A 20,090-nucleotide genomic window follows, 5' to 3' on the forward strand; every position below is an offset into this window, starting at 1 on the left:
TCCCCTCACCAGCCAAGGCCCCTGGACTGGAGATGGGCAACCTACCCCCAACCCCATTTCCGTGCAGCAGTGGGTCTCCAGTGTTGTACAATCTCCCTACTTCTCTGGGGGCTTGTTCAGTAGCCCTTCCCACTCCGCCTCAAGGGGAGGAAATGGGACACAATGATCCTGGCATCTCACCTGCTCACACTCCCTCTCCCCTTTCCCCCATCTTGGGTGGCTTGGAGGTGCTTTCTCTTCTTTCCTTTTCTTGCTGGGAAGGGAACGCCCCTTCTCCCCCTCTGCCTTCTCACCCCCTTGCCCAAGATGATTTGTGAGGCAAAGAAAAATACCTAGTTTTATAATTGCAAACTCTTTTCCTATTACAAATTTTGTACACTTGAGTTTTCTGTGGTATGTGAATATTGCTTTTTCAAAAAAAAAACAGAAAAAAAGAAAATTCAGGTAAAACACAAACTTTAGAATTCAGTATAATTTCATATTCTATAGAAAAATTCTATATATCAAGCCTAGTTACGTACTTCTGGCAAATTAATACACACTTACTTCTTCTGGCCTGGAGTGATTTATGGTTTTTTTATTATTATTTTGTGTGGGTGAACCTGGTTTGCCTCAAACAAACAAAAGCAATGATTTTTTCAAGGCTGCAGGAAGGGACACTTGTGGCATCAGGCATCTCTGACATCAGACCAGACCACTTCATTCCAAGGCCAGGCACTGGGCTCAGAGCAGTCCACACTCCGGCTGTTTAAGGAGCTGGTGCTGCACACAACCCAGAGTGTGTCTTGAGCGGGGGCTGGCTCAGGCCTGCCGCTTAGCCTCAGCCTGGCACGGGGTCTGATGTGCCACCCTGCAGGGTAAATATTTCTGGGGCTCTGGTGAGATGCAATCAGCTCTTCCCTTCCCCGCAGAAGACAATGGTAGCTGCTAAGCTGGCCAGAATTCCCCTTCTCTGGAATCGGCTTCCAAATAGACGGCCAAGGTCAGCCGGAGGCTTGGGGGGTGGCAACGGCATTGCCACTCTGGGCTGGGCGGTGGGCAGCCGGAGATGACCTCAGCTCAGAGATCTGGGTCCCTCCAAAAGAAGCAGGTTTGACTCCATGACAGCTGATCAGCTACCATGACATTTGCCATTAATTCCATGAATAAGGAGGAGGTCAAGTACTAAGAGACAGGAGAGGGACAGAGACGGACATTTTCTTCCTTATTTTAGAACTACTGGTGTTTTGTAACTGACATCAGCAAAGACTGAAAAAGAATGCATTCCAGGGTGGAAGGAGGCAGTCCTAAATTTTTGTCCTTTCCCACTCATGCTGCATTTTCGAGAAGAGGACCCCATGAACAGTGTGGTACTTTATATATCATCATATATATTTTCCTGTGCAGTTCTCCACTGTGACAGAGCACCCTCATTACTACTGATTCTCCTGGCTCTCCTCTGCCTCCATCCCAGAAGGGAAGGAGAGCGGTGTCTCGCTGCAAGTGGGGGTGGACGACAGGTTCCCCGCTAGGCCTTCTTGGACACCATCCTGGCAGCGGGGCAGGGTGCCCATTTCGGCCTGGCAGGGGTGAAAGCTAGGCTCTCCACCCGGTCTTTACTCGTTGGGGGGCGGGGGGAGGATGGAGCTGCAGCCCTTCCCATGGCATTTGATTGGAACAGCGCAGTTATTGCCTGAAAGATTTGTCTTGCTAGCCTGCCCTTTTCACGGTTCTTGGGCTGGAGAGCAGGCTTTGCTGTGCTTTCGGTTTGTTTTTTTCTTTTTTCTGTACTTGGTGTTTCCTGGTTGCCAGCTTCTCTGGTATTACCTGGGATAGACAAGGCAAAAGGAAAACCCGAGGAACCCACCACCATGGAGTTCCTTGAGTCCTTAGGTCCCTAACCAACCTGACTTCTCTCTGCCTTTGGGTCTTATGTTTGTTTTACATAGAATGTTCAGGATTTTTAGTTGTACTAGCAGCAAGAATATGGGAAGTCTGTCTAGTCCATCTTTCTGGAAGGACTCCAATTTTTCATTATATATTAAGTCAAAAAACTGAGGAAAAAGATCCACAATTTTACTAAAAATAAAATATACTATTTGCATAGAAAAAGGACTAGAAATACATAGTATACCAAATTATAATAATGGTAATATTCGGGTAGTAGACTTGTGGATAATATTTGTGTTTGTTTACTTCTATTTTCCATTTTTAAATAATAAATCGCTTTGGAAATTTAAAAAAAAATTGTTTTCCTACAAGTCGATTTCAACTAGTGTCTTCCCTTCATGTGCAACCGCCATGTTATATTCACTTTTGCTATGTGAGTATGGGTTCCAAACACCTGAAAGCCAAATAGTACTTGGATCCTTATGATTTTTTTAAACTCCCAAATAAGCTGCTACTTTGCAGAATCGCATCCTGGTCCCTACTTTCCAGAAACGTGTCCTCTGGGTTCTTTTCTGCCCAAGGGAATCAATAAAGCCAGAGGGGAAAAAGGCTGGTATCTTGGGCAAAGGCCCTCTGTGATTGCCACCACCAGCTTGTAAGCCACTGGCCAGCCCAAACATGAGCAACCCCACCTCCCTGTATGAACGTGATGGATACTCTCGAGAGTCAAAATATATACTTTGCCACCTTAGAGCAACACTGTGATCTGGAATCTAACAGCCTTTCTGGGAGATCTGGCTTACTCTTTCAAACACTAGTTTTATTTAGATGGAGCTAGGGTACAAAGAATAAATTTTTTTTTTTTAAAGACAAGTACTTTCAATCCATATACTGAACGTATCTATCACTGCCCCAAATTTCCCCAAGCCTTTGTATAACCCATTCCTCCCTCCCCACTTCACCCCCATTTTCTCTGCAATCACCGATTTGCTGTTAGTTTTCATATTCTAGAATTTTATGTAAGTGGATTTATATGGTGTGAACTTTCGTCTTGCTTCTTATACTCAGTAAAATTGTTTTTGAGATTCATCTGTAATGTTGTAGTAATAGTTTGTTTTGTACCGATGGAAAGCATTCTACTGTATGGATATACCACAATTTTTATATCCATTCACTTGGTAATGGACACATAGGTTGTTTCCAGTTTGGGACTCTCACGGATATGCTGCTATATACATTCAAGGCTTTACGTGGACCCAGGCTTTCACTTCTTGTGATAAACAATTAGGAGGGAATGGCTGGCTGTATGGTAAGTATGTATCAAAGAAACCATGAAAACGGCTTGAACATAAGGTCACAGGAAAATCCAGTCATTGTTCACTCTCTTGTCTTACAGGTCGTACGAGATTTTAATGCTACAGCCCAGAGTAGCCCACTAATCAACAAAGTGCTATCTGTTCATGTTTAATAACTTACAACAGGAAACCCTTCCTTCCTTACCGACAATATAAACCCTGTTCCAATTCTTTACATCTTTTCTTCTCGGTTGTCTTTGGCAGAAAGCAGTTGTTTACCATTCTCGTCATCAGAATATTAGTAATTTTTCTCAGAGACTTAATATATTCAGCTCAGTTCATTTCCTATGGGTATTAACTGACATTAGTACAAAACGATTTCACCAGTTAGAAAAGTATTAAATATTTAAATATTACTATATTGCTGGGCCCCTGGCCATTTGAGAAATTTTCAAGAGACTATTATCACATCTGATTGATGGTACGCTGATTTTGGTTTTTCTTAGTTCTCAGAAATTCAAACATCTGAGTCTCCCCGCTACTGAAACAAGAAATTTACTAATGAAGAAAGTTCTTCATGTACGCTATAAACAAGGCATTCCCATGGGCTACCCGTAGGGCCAGATCTGTAACCAGAGGTCCAGGCTGCAGTCCTTGTGGATGTGCAGGACCTTGGTCTCTCCAATTCACAACTCGTAGGAAAGTTTCTGACAGCTCCTTAAGAACTGGAACCAGCCAGGGGAAAAAAATGGCTTCAGAAGGTTTTTTTTTGAGGCAAAAGTGGAGTCAAATCATTTTTTGGGCAGCTGATTTCTTCTTTACCTTTGGTGTTGGGTAATGAAATAAACTTCCTGCATGAGTATGAGATCTGCTCACTTACTGGATGAAACAGTGTGAATATAATGCCATGATGGGCACTCATAAGACAGAAGGCAAATGTATGTGTATCAAGCAGGGCGAGAAGCCTCTCTGACATGCCGTCAAAGCAACGTCAGAGTGTTCTTTATATCCTGGACTCAGACACACAAGTAAAAAGGCAAACAACGGTCAAGTGAACAGCTATCAGCTACTCTGGAAATTCAGGTGGGGTGGGGGGAGCACTGCCCTGGAGACTAGGGTGTTCAGAAAAGGCATCAGGCCATTGAGCTGGTCTTGCGGGAAGGAAGAAGTGAAATAACCCACAGTAAAAGCAGACACCATGAAGAGAGGGCCAGTGCCTTCTGAGACAGTGAGTAGAGAGGTGTGGCCGGAGATGCGGGCTCCGGTTCAGGATGGCCAGAGACAAGGCTGGGAGGCGACCGGGGAGGACAGACAGAAGTCCCTCTAGCCACACTGTTCACAGCGCAGCAACAGCACGGGCTGCGGTCCTGATCCACCAAGACACTTGCCTGGTTACTTGAGATATGGCCTACCCTGTGGTTCATTTATCCCCGTACCAAGTACACAAAGTGTCTGACGTGTGTGAAGAAAACGCAAACTGCCATACTGTAAAGCATAGTATATAAAAATTCTATCAGAGCACTTACATACACATCTGTAAAGGTACATGGTCCATCAGTCAAGCTTTCCTGGGTGTTAAGCAACAAAATTTGCCTCTAATATTAGAAGAAAGGAATTTACTAGAGGGGTGTAGGTGATCTCACAGAATTGAAGGGAAGGCCTGAGGACAGGTCCAAAGGAACAAGCAGCAAGATCCTATGGGCTGCACTGTGGGAACTGACGTTGCTCTAGAAGGGAAACAGTCTAAGCATTTATTCTATCCTTTGGTTGTTCTGATTAATCTACAGTGATCCAGGAGAGAGTCCAGGGTCCAGTTGGCCTGGCTCTGTTCATGCACCTAGTCCTTGGCTGGGGGAAAGGAGGACGCTTTATTTCACAGGTCCCCAAGAACTGTACCCAACAGGGGAGAGAGAACACCCCTCACCCCCACCAAAATACTGCTCCCAAAAGTAGGAGTTGGGCACTGGGCAGCTAGACAACCGTAAACCTCCAGCACACTCACCACACACATTAACTCTGGTGCCCTCTGGGGAGGAGGGACCTATACCACAATCCTCTGGGACGGTGGGAATTTTTAACACTGTATGATGATGTGGTGAGTTTGTGCCAAAACAGAACAAAACACCAAACAAACTTTTGTTCCAAATACACAGGAAAAATGGGCAAACTACAAAAAGAGAAAACAAATAAAAATAAATAAAATAGCAAAACCTCCTTGGACCAGAAATCAAAATGATGCTACCAGGTGACTCTGGGATGGGGTACAAATGTTCCCACTCCCCCTTGGTATTAATTACCAGGTGCGATCATATACCTGGATTTAGATTGAGATCCTGGAGCTCCTAAGGGAGGCAACCAGATCACCAGAGAGGATGGAAGAGGGAAACAAACAAACAAAAACCCCCCATGAGCTTTCATACCAAAACTCCAAAACACACAAGGAAACTCAATGCTAAGAAAGATAGCCAACAAAATCAGAACAAGAATTCATTCCAGAAAAGCCTGGAAAGTATAGGATAAAATGAAATAGCTTGAGAATGTTTAAAGAGATAAATGGACGTTATACTTCCATTAAAAAAAAAACTACAAAGTACGTAATATTTAAAATTCAATAAAAAGAGTAAGCTAGATACAGTGGGAGTGAACAAGTGAATTGGAAGACAACACTGAGGAAACCAATCATGTCCTCTCCTCCCCCTCACACACACGTCTGACAGGCATCTCAAGAGTTCTTAGCCAAGGAGCCCGACCTTCAAATCACATCTCAATTAGGAGAACCAAAACAGGTCAGCGCAGAGCCGCTTCCGCTGAAGTGGAAGTGGGAGGAACTTATCTGCCATTAAATGAGCTAGTATCAGGCTAAAGCTTAGTGACTTTCCTTCTGTTGCTCTCTTGGACAACCGCTATACAATCTTTTTTTTTTTTTTTTAAGATTTTACTTATTTGACAGAGAGAGAGAGAGAGAGAGAGAGCACAAGCAGGGGAAGCGGCAGGCAGAGGGAGAGGGAGAAGCAGTCTCCCCGCTGAGCAGGGAGCCTGATGTGGGGCTTGATCCCAGGACCCCAGTATCATAACCTGAGCTGAAGGCAGCTGCTTAACCGACTGAGCCACCCAGGCGCCCCCAATCTTGCATTTTTAAAAATATATAAATACCTCAACTAAATAAGCACGCTGAAGACAGAAGCTGCCTTTATTCTCCAAACCAAGCCCTTGACAAATACTTGATCATGGTTATACCTTAATGAATTACAATATAAGGGAATTCACTTCAATCAGACTAGCTAAAAACTAAAATAAGGTTCATACTTTATATGGTGCATACTTCCATTATTATAGAAACAACAGCTCCTTATATAGACTTTTTTTCTTCTTTCAGAAAGTACTTGTTCCCTTCTACTAAAACAGTATTTTTCCAAGGTCAACTCCATTTTGTTGTTATAGAACCAGAACTGTTTTTAGTATTGAAGTAGATTCAACTCAAGAAGGAAGAAAAGGGGGGGCGCCTGGGTGGCTCAGTCGTTAAACGTCTGCCTTCGGCTCAGGTCCTGATCCCAGGGTCCTGGGATGGAGCCCCGCATCGGGCTCCCTGCTCAGTGGGAGGCCTGCTTCTCCCTCTCCCACTCCCCCTGCTTGTGTTCCCTGTCTTGCTGTGTCTCTCTCTGTCGAATAAATAAAATTAAAAAAAAAAGGAAGAAAAGGTACAAAATAAATCCAAATTAGGTAGAATTTTACACACTAAATTTAAGAGCAGTAATTAATGAAACAGTAAAAACACTGCTCAATACTACTAAAGCCTAGTTAAAAAAAAATAGACCTTTGGCAATCTAATCAAGGCTAACTCCCTGCTTCATGCCAAAGAAAATATTAAGAACGAAAAAGTGGTCACATCTCAGAAGATTTTACATATATATGATACCCAGTATTTAGTTATGTGTGTATATATATATTACATATTATATAATATATACACACACTAATACTAAATACAACACATAGCTGGACAGACAAGTATTTTTTTTTAAATCTAGGAAAACTGACTGGTTTTCCCCCAAAATATAAATTTAATAAAAAAGTAGAGAACACGAACAGGCTATAACTAAAGAAGAAACTGTGAGGGCAGGAGAAAAAAAAAAAAAAACCACTTGAAAATATGCACACAGTTTTATAGAAGCGCTTATCAAACCATCAACAAAGAGGATACTAACATTATAAACACTGTTCCACATGATAGAAAAACCTGAAAGGCTAACTCAACTGACTTTATAAGGCTATCCTAATGGTCTCTAAAACTAGACATAAATAGCAGAAGAAAACTAAGTCAATCTGATTTATGAATATACATAATAAATCCTGAACCAATCAGCCAATCACTATCAAAAGAACACTAATAGGTTTTATACCAATTATTGAATGGTAATTCAACATTAGAAAATATATCAGCATCGTTCACTCCATTAAAATTAACAGATAAGTGAAAAACTGTGATTGTTTTCTAACTCCTCAAAAACTCACTGAATAAATTCCACACCTATCCCTTGAGGCTGGAGTGGAACTGGGGGGAAGAGATCCTTTAGCAAATCAAGAAGAAAAAGAAGCTTCCTTAATTAGGGTCATGTACTGGAATCCCCAGCAGCCATCAAATAATTTCCCATTACAGTCAGTAAAGAAACAAGGATGCCTACAATTGTTATTAGTTAACTGAAATAAGACAAGATAAAGAAAAAGCTGTTATTAAAAATCAGAAAAATGTACTTGCAGATATGATCAACTAGAAAATCCCACTTAAAATAACAAAATATTTTGAGTAATTGAATTCAGCGGAGTAGCTACAGACGAGATCAATAAAAATTAACTGCCTATTATTGAAGAAGATATGTAAGGAAAATGGGAATTATAAAAAAACCTCTTAAGTAGTTTTTTTAAATGTAAGAATAAACCTTAAAAAATATACAATATGTAAATGAAAAAACTCATTTTACTGGAAGATGTAAAAATTCTGAAAAAATGGAGATACCCTCTGTGTTCTGGATAGAAAGACTTCCTATTTTTAAAACATTAATCCTTCCCATACATTAATCTAGAAAATCAATCCAACACTGTTCAAAATCCCAATGGGCCTTTTCTGGCACTTGGTAAGATGATTCTATGCTCTTAAGCAAAAGAACACGTGGAAGATTTTTTTTTAATTGAAAAGAAAAACGGGCAACTGACTTATCACATATCATAATATAAAGTTCCATGATTTCTTATTGGTAACTTGTGATTAGTGTAATACTTCTGGGTGTCACTTACTGTGACATAGATCACTGCAGCAGGTGGGATAGGAACAGTTTTACCAGAAGGAAGTTTTTTGGAGGTACATTACATTTGAGGTTGCCATTACACCTCCAAGTGGAGGCGCAAACAGACAGCTGGATGTGCAAATCTGGGCTTACGGGAGAAATCTGGGCTGCAAAGACACACTTGAAACTGTGGGACGGACTTTTACTAAACTTTGTTTTCTTCCTATGACATTACACAATTTAGCTTTGCACATATGCAAGTAAGTTTCAGAAGCTCACTTATCCCAACTGCGTTTCTGTTTTTGGTCTGAGCAGGTAAGATGTATGCTTGGACCAATTTAGTGGAGGATTAGACAAATTAATTTCTGCACTTATTATTCCTGTACTAATACTACTTTCCTCGTTATTTTAAAATACATTTCTCTCATTTCCCTTTAAAATCCGTAAAAAAAAAAATATCCTCTCCATTATCAGGATGGTTCCTTCATTCTCTCTGAACACACCACAAACACCACCCTACCCTGGCTTCTGATTTACGAAGGCTGTGCCCCAAAGTGGCTTCACAACTATTCTGATCTCTCTACCCCATTCTGCAAGGGCTCAAGAGTTTCAACCTATCATCTCTTCCTCTTATCTCCAACACACACTTGCATGGTCTTAATCATATGCTCTCTTGCATGTTAGACATTTCAAATCCATTTCTCAAATTATATAAACTAAGAGATTTTATTTGAGTAAATTTCTACTCAGGAACACAAAATAATGCAATGTTCCTCATATGTACACTTTGCTTCCTACCCCCAAAATACACAACCCAAATTTAAAATGCAAAGGAGTCATATCCAAATCTGAATTAACAGGACTCCCCTGCCGACCTAGAGTACCAAACCAGTCAACATGTGGAACAGAATGAGGCCAGCTGTGAAGAGAAAGAGCCAAGGCACAAAGGGCAGTGACGCTCCACCAGGGCTAGTGAGACAGCAAGCCCACGGGTCACCCGAGTCCTATCCCAGGCAGCACATCCCGCACACCCAGACCAGCGGCTACAGGATTTAGGTGTATCAGCCCAGGAAGGGCCAGCTAGGCCTGGGGGAAAAGCTGGGCCTCGTCTTCCATTGAGTCCCATAATTGTCCTCATTCGGCACGGAGTAGAAAATCGGCTTACAGTAAGCCGTCTGTGACCCTGAACCACGGGGACAGAGTGAGAACCCCACAAGTATACATGCAGACACACATGCACACGCATGCACACGAGCACACACGCTCCAGACAACAGAGCCAAGCAGGCCATACAAAACTGTATGTAGACTGTGAAACAATCTGATTAGGAAACTAGGATCGTTGCCACCGCCATTTATTTGTCTAGTTTGTAACTAAGGAGAGAACACTATAGCAGCGCTAGGAATTGCAAAGAGGTCCCTGCCCTTAAGGGGCTTACAATCTTAGGGAAATAGAACAGGCACATTAAAAAAACGGTAAGAAAGCACATGCTAACAAATGCCACAAGAATTCGGAAGGCAGCGTAGATTAAGAACACAGAATTAGGAATCACGAAACCCAGTTTAGTCCCAACCTCGTAAGTCAGTTAACTTCTCTGGGTTTAGTAGACCAGCTGCAAAATGAAGTAGTGAGATTTAGAGGCTGTAAGCATCTGTTTGCATCATGATTCTGATCAAAAGCTGAGCCAAGTTTTATGGAGGTGGCACCTGAGCTGGACACTGAAGGAAGACAGAGAAGGCATTTCAGACAAGGAAAGTGGTACTGAGGTAGGCGTAAGCGTGCGGTCTGGAGGGGAGAAGACACAAGCGACAATGGGAGTGAGGTAATGGGTGGCTGTGGTAGCCCTTAGGCACTACCAACACAGGAATGAACTGTATTCCTCACATTTACATCCAGTCAGTTACAGTACATAATTCCAGAGAGTAGAAAACACCAGAGAACAATGGTGGCATTTTATCAAACATTGCACTCAATTTCCAGAAAATATAAAATGATCTTAACATTATACCTCTACATTTAAAATTGGTATCAACAAACTGTTCCAACTGTCAAAATGTAAACCAAAGTTTACTTTCTTAGTAAACATAATTAAATCTAATTCAAAAGGACATTTGATACAAATTATATTATCCCAACAATTCCAACATTTATTTTCTACCATGTTCCATGCACTGTGGAAATAAAAAGAGTATGACAAGTTCCCTGCCCTTGAAAGAGCCCGCAGCCTGGTAGGTGAGACAAACAACTATGCCTACCTAGAAGGTACTAGGACGCATGGCATGATCAAGGTATGAACATAACGGCCATGGAGTAAAAGATGGATTCACACCCTTCTGCAGAAGTTTCAGCAAGAACTCAGAGAGAAAGGAGTCTGGCAGGGAGCAAGTCTGTGGGGAGGAGAGGGCTTCCAGGCAAAGGGCACATGGCTACAGACAGGGAATTGTGCAGGAGCGTGGCGTGGCCAGGGCCTACCATGGGTACAGTGTGGCCGGAGCAGAGCGTGCAGGGCAACAGCTAGTGATATGGAAGCCTGGACTCAGTCCTCTAGCAATGGGGAGCTACTGCTTGCTATGCTTTAACTGTCTGCTGACCCTGGTTTGCAAGGTCGGGAAGGGACAGGAAAGAAAGGGAGCAGTGAGGTTCTGTCTGGGGTATAAGCAACCCTTGTGTAAGCTCTTTGCGGCAAATTACACTGTTTGGGAAACTGCCCCCCCTCCCCATCACCTCTCCTTTCCCTTAACGATCTGTGAGTCTTCAACATGGAGCTGCATTGCCACTGGACTGGAAAGGCATAGGGGAGGAGAGCAAACGAACAAGACCGGAAACGCACACCTATGGCTAATCAACTTACCATAAGGTAACGGTCGCTGTATTGTACAAAGGTCTGTAGACAAAGAAAATGAAATTTCTTTTTAGGAGTTTTCTAAAACTGCCTAACTCACACCAAGGTGTTGGAAAATCTCATTCAATGTGGGAAAAGTATATAGAACCCTTGCAGAAGACTGCATTTCCTAAACTCTTTTCCATTAAATATCAGTGTTATAGCACAAGACCATGCGCATTCAAAGCCTGCCTTCACACAATTGATATTAAATCTCATAATTCATTGATATTAAATCACACAATTGCATTGTTTGGCTTTAAAAAAAAGATACAATGTGTAATTCCAAGTCTTAGGTTCTCAGCTAGTACTAAACTAAAACATCTCAATGCATGAATAAATTGCCTAGTGAAGAACATGCAGTAAAAGGCAGATGCAAATAAACTCATCACTTTAGGGTAGGATTCCAATTCCTAAGTTCCAATTTCTCATAATATTATAGAATCAAGTCTATAAAAGTAATACCTTCTTGAAATTTTGTTTTATAGGGAAGAAAATAAATCTGTATGTTTTATTTAACATTCGTTCTTAAGTTACAGTTATGCCAAAACAATCAGCATCTAATCAAAGAAACCTTAGTATAATCCTAAAAACACGCATATACATTTAGAAGGATCTTCTACATTTCTAAATAAATTACATGCCTGATATATATTAACCAACAAAGAATACCAATATGAGAATTCAGGACATTTATTTTTCTGCATGGAGATTTAACTACTGTACAACACACACACACACACACACACACAAAACAAACCCACAAAGCAATGGTGCGTAATAGGTAGTGAGAGACACTTAAAATAAACATATTGAAAACGCCTACAAACAGGGGTTTTTTTTTTGTTTTTGTTTTTTTTTTTAGGCAACAAAATATTTTCAGTCCTTGACACCTTCTCACACTCACCTAGCACCACAGATGCAAGGACTTACAGTAAACGTGTACAATCTCATGCTTACAACCTAAAGCATGCATTGAATAGAATTTATACATTATGATATGATCTACTCTAATAAGTATGCAATACATACTTCTAATGTTTTATACATTAAATTACCCTGCAGCATTTTTTGAAACTTTAACATTATGCAAAACAACTTTTTGAAAGACTTATGAAACAAGCTCTCAAGGATCACCTGCAGGCTGTTTACACAGGCACTGGTTTGGTTAAGTGGGAGAAGGCAGCAGCCTCAAGGTTCATACTGAATGAAAATGGTGTCTGTGCATGTCAATCCATGTAAAAAATACATATATACATAGATGGCACAAAGATTTGTGCAGTTGGAATCACCAGTGCAAATGCATGCATTTGAGGTACTTATTTTTTCCATGGTCAGGTATAATTATGCATAGTCATGTTCCCCAAGTGCTAAATGTTTCAGACCTGATCAAATGAAAGCTGTAAGAACTGTAAATATAAGACATTTATAGAGTTAATTTCAAAGCACTATGCTTTTAATGAACATCTGTTTAACATTATATGTTTACATATTTAGCTTAATAGGTTTGTCAACCAATAAATTTTCTCATTGTAAAGAGACTGACTGGTAATTATACCTGGCCAAGTGATTTAAATAGCATACGTGAAATTCTAGCAAGAATTGTAGTGAAAGAGTAAAATACTTCATTATTGCTTCATTGGACTGAGAAACCTAGAAGGCATAGATCAACGATGCTCGATGATGAAAAGTCAATACCCAGAACAGCGGTGCATGCCCCAAAATGGCCTCTGCCCAATACAAACTAAGCGCTCTCCACGTTATCAATGCCGTTGGCATCCACATGGATACCAGGCTCCCCACACAAAGACGAGGGAACAAAGCGGCTAACAGTGGGACACAAACAGCTCTTAAGCTCTGGCAATTCTTGCTTCAGGCGTTCCAACTGCTCCACTTGGAATATATTTGGCTGTTCAGGCATCCAATCATATATCCTATGATGAAACAAACACAAAACACATAAAATAGTGTAATTTTATGGTTTACTTAAGACCTGTCTGACTTAACCTTTTCCGGGCAATTTGATTACAGAATAGCTGGAACATCCATCGTACGACAGCCCCCTTCCCTTTTTTAAAAGATGTAAGTATCAGTTCAATTTAAAAATACTTCTTCTCCATCTTTCCAACAACACAGAACAGCAGCATGTCCTTATGTGCCCATAATGAAAAAGAACGGATTACAAAGCAACTGAATCAGAAAATGAAATAAACCTGTAGTTTCCTAGTGATTGATTCTTCAGGTATCTTCTCTCCAAGCCAATCAACTGGCAATGCCGTATTTTACAGATGGGAAGCTATTAAGAGGCAGAGTTGGAATTCATACCCAGTTGTGACTTCAAAGCCCTGAAGATCTGCACTGTGAGAACTGTCCAAAGTTGTGCAGCCTAGGCCGACGTACCCATAGTTCAGAGGCCAGAAAAAGCCCCATGTGACAATGGCAGCACCACACTGCCCATCAGCAGAGACAGGATGGCCTTCCAGGCCTAAATGTGAGGGCCAGGCAACTCGTGAGGTGCTACAACAGAGGTCGTTTTGACATCACAGTAGGAAAGAATTTCTAAGAGAATGAGAAGTGACCTCCGGGTCAAGATATCAGACCAAAAACAGAAGCAACTATACTTTCTTTGTACATTCCGTTAAAAAGAAAATAAAGGGATTAAAAAAGAATCCATGCGTATGGGAAAAAAAACAAAGAAACACAGCAACAAAATTTTGGAAGCTGGAAAACAGATGCATAAGTAATAACAAAGTGTTTCAGTTAGCAGAACAGAAAAGGCCAAATCGCAAGCCAGTAAGTGGAAAACATGAAAAGGCTGAGTTAAAAGCAGCACCAGATTCCCCTAGAACTGGGGAAGGGGGGAGGGGGGCAGCTAAAACAGGGAAGATGAGTGAAGGCTCTGAGCAGCAGTAAGCATCTCCCTTCCTTCTAACTTCCTGCCATGGAGGCTGCCCAGCGTCCCGCTCCCCCACTTAGGTTGATTTCGAGAACTTAACAGGAAAGCTCTTGGAATGGAGGACTAGAAGACCAGGTGAGGGTTCGGGCATTTTACAAAAGCCACCAGCACCAGGGGAATTAGAGACAGTCCATACATATAACACATGCAAAATTCAGAGGCATGCCCTCCCTTCCCAAGCTCTCTTCCCTTACCTGAATCCCAAGAACCCTGGGAGCCAGATCTGGATCCTCTAGGTAGTTTATATAGATTCTTCTGTGAGGAATCTGGTCAGCCAAAAAGTAAAGTTCTAAATCTACTGACATCAGAAGTATGACCAAACAGGCCACCCAGATCACCCCACAGTGAAATCCAAGTTAACAAGCCCCATTCACACACTCAGAGCCTTCAACAAGCTTTTCAGATCCCAATTTCTTACCATGAGAAGCAGCCAAGGATTTCCAAATAACTGAGGAAAGCTTCTAACATGTAAGATACTGAGTGAGAGAAGAAAATTCCAAAGACAAAAAAAAAACAAAAACAAAAAAAAAAACCCTTGATGCCTTCACAGAAATAGTTCATTGAACCAAAAGAGGATGTTATATATAGAAGAAAAAAGAGCATTCAGAGAAAAAAGACAGTTCTTAAAACTAAAGACAGAATATAGAACTCAATAGAACAGTCGATGATAAATTTGGAGAAATCTTTCAAAGTAGAGCAAGAAGACAAAGATAGAAAATAGGAGAAAACATAAGAATTAGAAGTCTGGTCCAAGAGTGAATACTATGTAAACTAAAGGATTTCGGGGGGGGGGGGGGCGAAAAACGGAAGAGACAAAAATCAAAGAATAATTCACAAAATCTCTGTATCTTCAAGGACATGTATCAACAGATTAAATGGGCTGCTGTGTGCCCAGCACAAGGGATGAAACCAGACCCACACCAAGATCCATTTCTATGAAACTTGACAACTCTGGTGACAAGAAGACTCTGCAAGCTTCCAGATAGGAAACAAAGAAATCACATGTGCGGGAACCCTCCTCAACAGTAACACTGAAACTGCAACTGTGAATGTGATGGAGAAATGTTTTTAAAATTCTAAAAGAAAATGATTTCCTAACATGAAATTTTATGCCCAGCCACAATACTTCCAGATATGCAAGACCAAACATTTACTTTCCATGTCCTCCTTTCTCAAGAAGATGCTGAAGGATGTGTTCCATTAAAATGACAGGAAAGCAAAAAAGATCTGGACTACAGGAGATGGGAGCTCTGACACAGGGATGGTCAGGGAGCAATTTTCACTCAGGATGACAGCGGTGCCCAAAGAAGTCAATGAGTCTACACTAGAGCAGTCTGAGTGAAAAGGAAGGCGTGTGAGGGACTCTCATCACTCCAAGAGGGCCACTGCCACTCGACCAGCATTGTACCCTAAGGACAGAGTGCCCTAGTGAGCCTGAATCAGAATCTTACTTATATGTGGCTTGTCTTAACCATGTGCTGCTGATGATAAACTGACAGTTTGTTATGCACTGGCCCACTCCTGAGTACTGGTAGCAGGCTACGATGGGTACAGAACCAAGGAATACAGAACCACCCACTTCACAGGACCATATTCCTTATGTACTTCCAATACCTGACCCATAGACAGATGCCTTACAATGGGTTGCAAAACAAGTTTGGAAAGTTAAAACTAGCATTTAAAAAGGTGAAGGCCAGTGGCAAAATGGACTAGCATTTCAAAAGTACACATACAAATAGAAAATACCCAAGGGCCATTATTTTTAAAAATTGTTTCAGGTACATACTTGTAGATATACATATCAATGTGTGCACTTGTTCACAATGTAGAATGCATTTCTAACTGGGTTGAGTCAAAATGGTTTGAAAATCACTGCCCTACAGAAACTTTACACATGTATTCTAGAAGGCCTGGTTCAACAATGTTTACAGCAAACACTGCAAAAGCAAAAACTTGGCAACTACCTAAGTGTTCTCATATAAAATAAATAGTGATGGAGACATAGCCATGAATATTACATAGCCACAAAGATGAATAAATTATAGCTATATACAACAAATAGATTAATTTTTTTTTTTTTTTAAAGATTTTATCTATTTATTCATGAGAGACAGAGAGGCAGAGGGAGAAGCAGGCTCCCAAGGAGCAGGGAGCCCGATGCGGGACTCGATCCCAGGACCCCGGGATCATGACCTGAGCCGAAGGCAGACGCTCAACCATCTGAGCCACCCAGGTGCCCACAAATAGATTAATTTTAAGAACATAACAAATGGGGAAAAAAAGTACAAATAAAGTTTAAAGAATGGTATATTATTTAGTGATAGAAATAAGAATTTAAAATTTTTACAAAGAGAATAATAATTTGATAAGCAGTTATATCTAAGGGAGGAGATAAGGGAATTGAATTAGGGAGAGGCATATGGGAGACTTCAAATCTAATGATAACGTTCTTTAAACATGGGTGTCTGTTACTGGATTTATCTTTTAATCATTTGAGCAGACACAGTAATCTTTTTTATAAAAAGAGGAAACATTGCCTAATTACTTTATGAGGTAAGTACTTTCCCCATACCAAAATGAGACAACAACCAGTTGAGAAAAGTAAATTAAAGGTCATCTTACTCATTATCACAAATGCAAAAATCCCAAATATCAGCAACTCAAACATAGCTCTTTATATGAGATAATGTACCACAAAACCATGATTAAATGTAAAATCTACAATGTGTTATTGCCTTTGAGAGAGAAAAGAAATCAGTTTTGATCAACTAAAACACCCACTCTCATCAACAATTCTCCCCAACATAAAACAGATCAAAGGCTCCAAAATCACTAATCGTTCAAAACCTTCTCTATTACGTCTAGATTTGATAATAAAAAAATTAGCATAAGCACATTACATACCAGAAGAAACAGCTAAAGAAACATTAGGGTGGGGCACCTGGGTGGCTCAATTGGTTAAGTGCAATTTTGGCTTAGGTCATGATCTCAGGGTCATGAGACTGAGCCCCGAGTCAGGCTCCACACAGTGGGAATGGAGCTTGCTTAAGATTCTCTCTCCCTCTGCCCCCTACCCGCTTGCTCTCTCTTAAAATAAAAAACATTCGGCCACAGGAACTCAGCGAAAAACAATGAAAGGGACAGGCATAGGGAACTGCTGGTTTTTACTGTAAACCTTACACACACACTTCTTTGATTAAAACATTAAAAAACAAAACAAAAGAACCCAACAACTTTCAAGGGTAAACACAACTCTTAACAGACCCTAGCGGGAGCCCCGTCCTAAACTGTCTCCTCAATGTCTTCCACACCTTCAACATAGTCCTGCCCTGAGTCACGCTACTGCTTCTGCCTAAAACTCAAATCTTGTCAAAGCAAACTTAGCCACCCCCAAAAACCAACTCAATGCTTCCTCTTTAAAATTATTCTTATTGACCCTGGGCCAGGAAGATCACTCACTTTCTTCAGGACCCTTTATATCACAAAGTATCTTCCTGTTGTCCATTACATGTCACATTTTGGCTCCAACCAAGTAAGGCTTCTTACTTGGTTACCAAGATCCTTCAAAGGATCTGCCTAAAATGTGTACACCCTACAAAGTCATACAGAGTTTGTCTCAGAATACATTTTCTTGCCTGAAAATATTTGCAGTCATTCCTTCCTCCTCCTCAAAGAAATATTCTTCAGAAATTTTGCTAAAGCCAGCACTTCTTTCAAATGGTTACTCTAAAAATTTTTATCTTCCTTTAATTAGTTGGAAGTGTATAAGTGGTATTAACTATACAGGACAAACAGTAAAGTGAACTACATCCAAGGAAAGAAATTTTTTTAAAGCAGGCCTCGTAAGAATTTCATCACTTACTCTTTATAGGATGTTGCTCAAGTATTAGCAAGCCTGCTAACCCCTCAGCGGACTAAATGACATCCCTTCTAACCCCAAATTTCTTTATATTAAGCAATCTTTTCGTCTCTCCAATTAGTGGCTCTCAAACATATCATAAACACACCTAGGGAGCTTTTAAAAAAAAAAGGAAAAAAACTTTTGTTCAACAAATATTTGAACCCCTACTGTGTGTCACACATTGTTCTAACTTTTGGAGACACAGGAGCGAACAAAAACAGGCAAAGAGCCTGTCCTCATGGAGCTTATGTTTGTGTCGGTGTGTTGGGTGGGAGCTGGAGGAAGAAAGATGGGCATCAGCTCATGTGGGGCCTTGGAACGATCTTGGATTTTACTTTAGGTGACAAAGAGACCCATGGGAGTTTTATGCAGTAACACGATCTGACTTCAGTTAGAACAGGCTCCCCTCTGGCTGCTGTGCTGAGAACAGAGAGCAAGGAGGCATAGATAAAGGAGTGGACAGTAAGCAGATGGACTTCAATAAGCCACATGAGAAATGAGGTTGTCTTAGCAGAGAGTGACAAGAGTCAATATGGTGAGTAGATACATTCAGGGTATATTCTGAAGACAGAATCAACAAGATTCTGTTTGACTGGTTTTAGAGTATGAGTTTAAGAATAGAGCCACGAAAGACTCCAAGGATTTGGACTGAGAAACCAGAAAGACAGAGTTGCCATGTATATTGAAATCAGGAAGTCTAGAGAAAGGATAAGTGTTGATAGCTGGATATAAAAATGTAAGCGGTCAGGGGAAAGAGACAAAGGTTGGAGATACAAAAATTGGAGAATAAAGGTATGAAAAACCACAGAAGTGGATGAGATTCCCAAGAAAGTTGGTGCAGACAGAGAGGTCTGGGGGAGACAGCCCCCCCAACCCCCAAGATGACAGCACATCTGGTGTAGAGCCCAGTCGTCCAAATGTTTAATAAGCTTCCCACATGGTTGTGCTATACTCCAGAGTTTGAAAAATTCCACTGACAAATGTTGAGATAAACCTCAGGCTGAACTACAGAATTTTAGTAAGTTTAGTATTATTTTTAATTTTATAAAACAACTATTTTTTTTCTAACAATCCATGAAAACTTTTCATGAAAAACAAATACCTATCATAAATTAGACCATTAACTCCAAGTTCCTTCAGTTTCTTTCTGTTTTCGGGATCGTTGGTATCATCACCCCAGCAGAATATGACTAGTCCCTTAGCTTTTGCCTCCTGAATATAGGATGGGTTTCTGAGCAGGTCTTCAGTATGTGCATTTATCCCCTAAAAGAAGAAAAATAAGTTACTCATGAAAAAGTAACTAATATTATTAACTACAAATGCTAAATGATCACAATCTCCATCAGTGTTCCCCAAAGTAGACTGGGCAGAGAAAAAAATGTGAGAACTTTTTCTTCTAATTTATTTTATCAAACAAATTTACAGTCAAGCCATTTTAGATGATTCATAAAATCCACTCTGAAACTTACTTAACCTAGGCCCGCAAGAAAATATTTTGTCGTTCATTTGACTGCTTTTCATTCTGAGATCTAATATCCTTATTTAAGTAGAGCTATCAGCTTGTTAGAAATGTGTCAAAACTAACCAATCAGAGGTGTAAAATAACATGAAAACTTATTTACTACTGCTCTAAGACATTTCTTAAAAAATTAAAATAGTAATAAAAAAAAATTAAGCATAACTTGCCAGTAGGTTTTCAAACTGTGCAAAGCTCATTGCAATGGGGGTTGTCCGAGATCTGAGGTCCATGAGTTCAGGGTAAATATCAGATTTTCCTTGAGTCAAAAATAATATGGGGTACTTGTTCTGCTTCTGCCGAACCCTAAAAAAAGACAATTTAAAAATACTTTTCATCAGGGAGATAATTCTAATATACTGTTTTAGAATTTTAGGAAACTCTAAAAAT

The 20,090-nt window shown here is 40.5% G+C and overlaps 1 protein-coding gene across 5 annotated transcripts in view; it reads right to left on the minus strand.

The window, feature by feature from the left end:
• Positions 1–557: 557 nt before the first annotated feature.
• Positions 558–20,090, minus strand: part of GPCPD1 (glycerophosphocholine phosphodiesterase 1) — a 63,313-nt gene continuing 43,780 nt past the window's right edge. For 3 of the 5 annotated variants that reach the window (XM_025875984.2, XM_025875982.2, XM_025875983.1), the window contains 3 exons: positions 19,871–20,006; positions 19,287–19,447; positions 9,785–13,261 (listed from right to left, as the gene is read on the minus strand). In XM_025875984.2, coding sequence (XP_025731769.1) covers positions 13,072–13,261; positions 19,287–19,447; positions 19,871–20,006 — 487 coding nt within the window. In that variant the 3' untranslated portion in view covers positions 9,785–13,071. Of the gene's footprint in view, positions 1,807–9,784; positions 13,262–19,286; positions 19,448–19,870; positions 20,007–20,090 lie in introns of those variants that run through there. The other 2 variants (XR_003209225.2, XM_025875985.2) reach the window with 2 other exon arrangements.

The sequence above is a fragment of the Callorhinus ursinus genome, unplaced genomic scaffold (genome assembly GCF_003265705.2).
Source record: "Callorhinus ursinus isolate GAN/ISIS: 27379988/994484 unplaced genomic scaffold, GSC_fseal_2.0 scaffold29, whole genome shotgun sequence".
In the NCBI taxonomy this organism is placed as follows: Eukaryota; Metazoa; Chordata; class Mammalia; order Carnivora; family Otariidae; genus Callorhinus; species Callorhinus ursinus.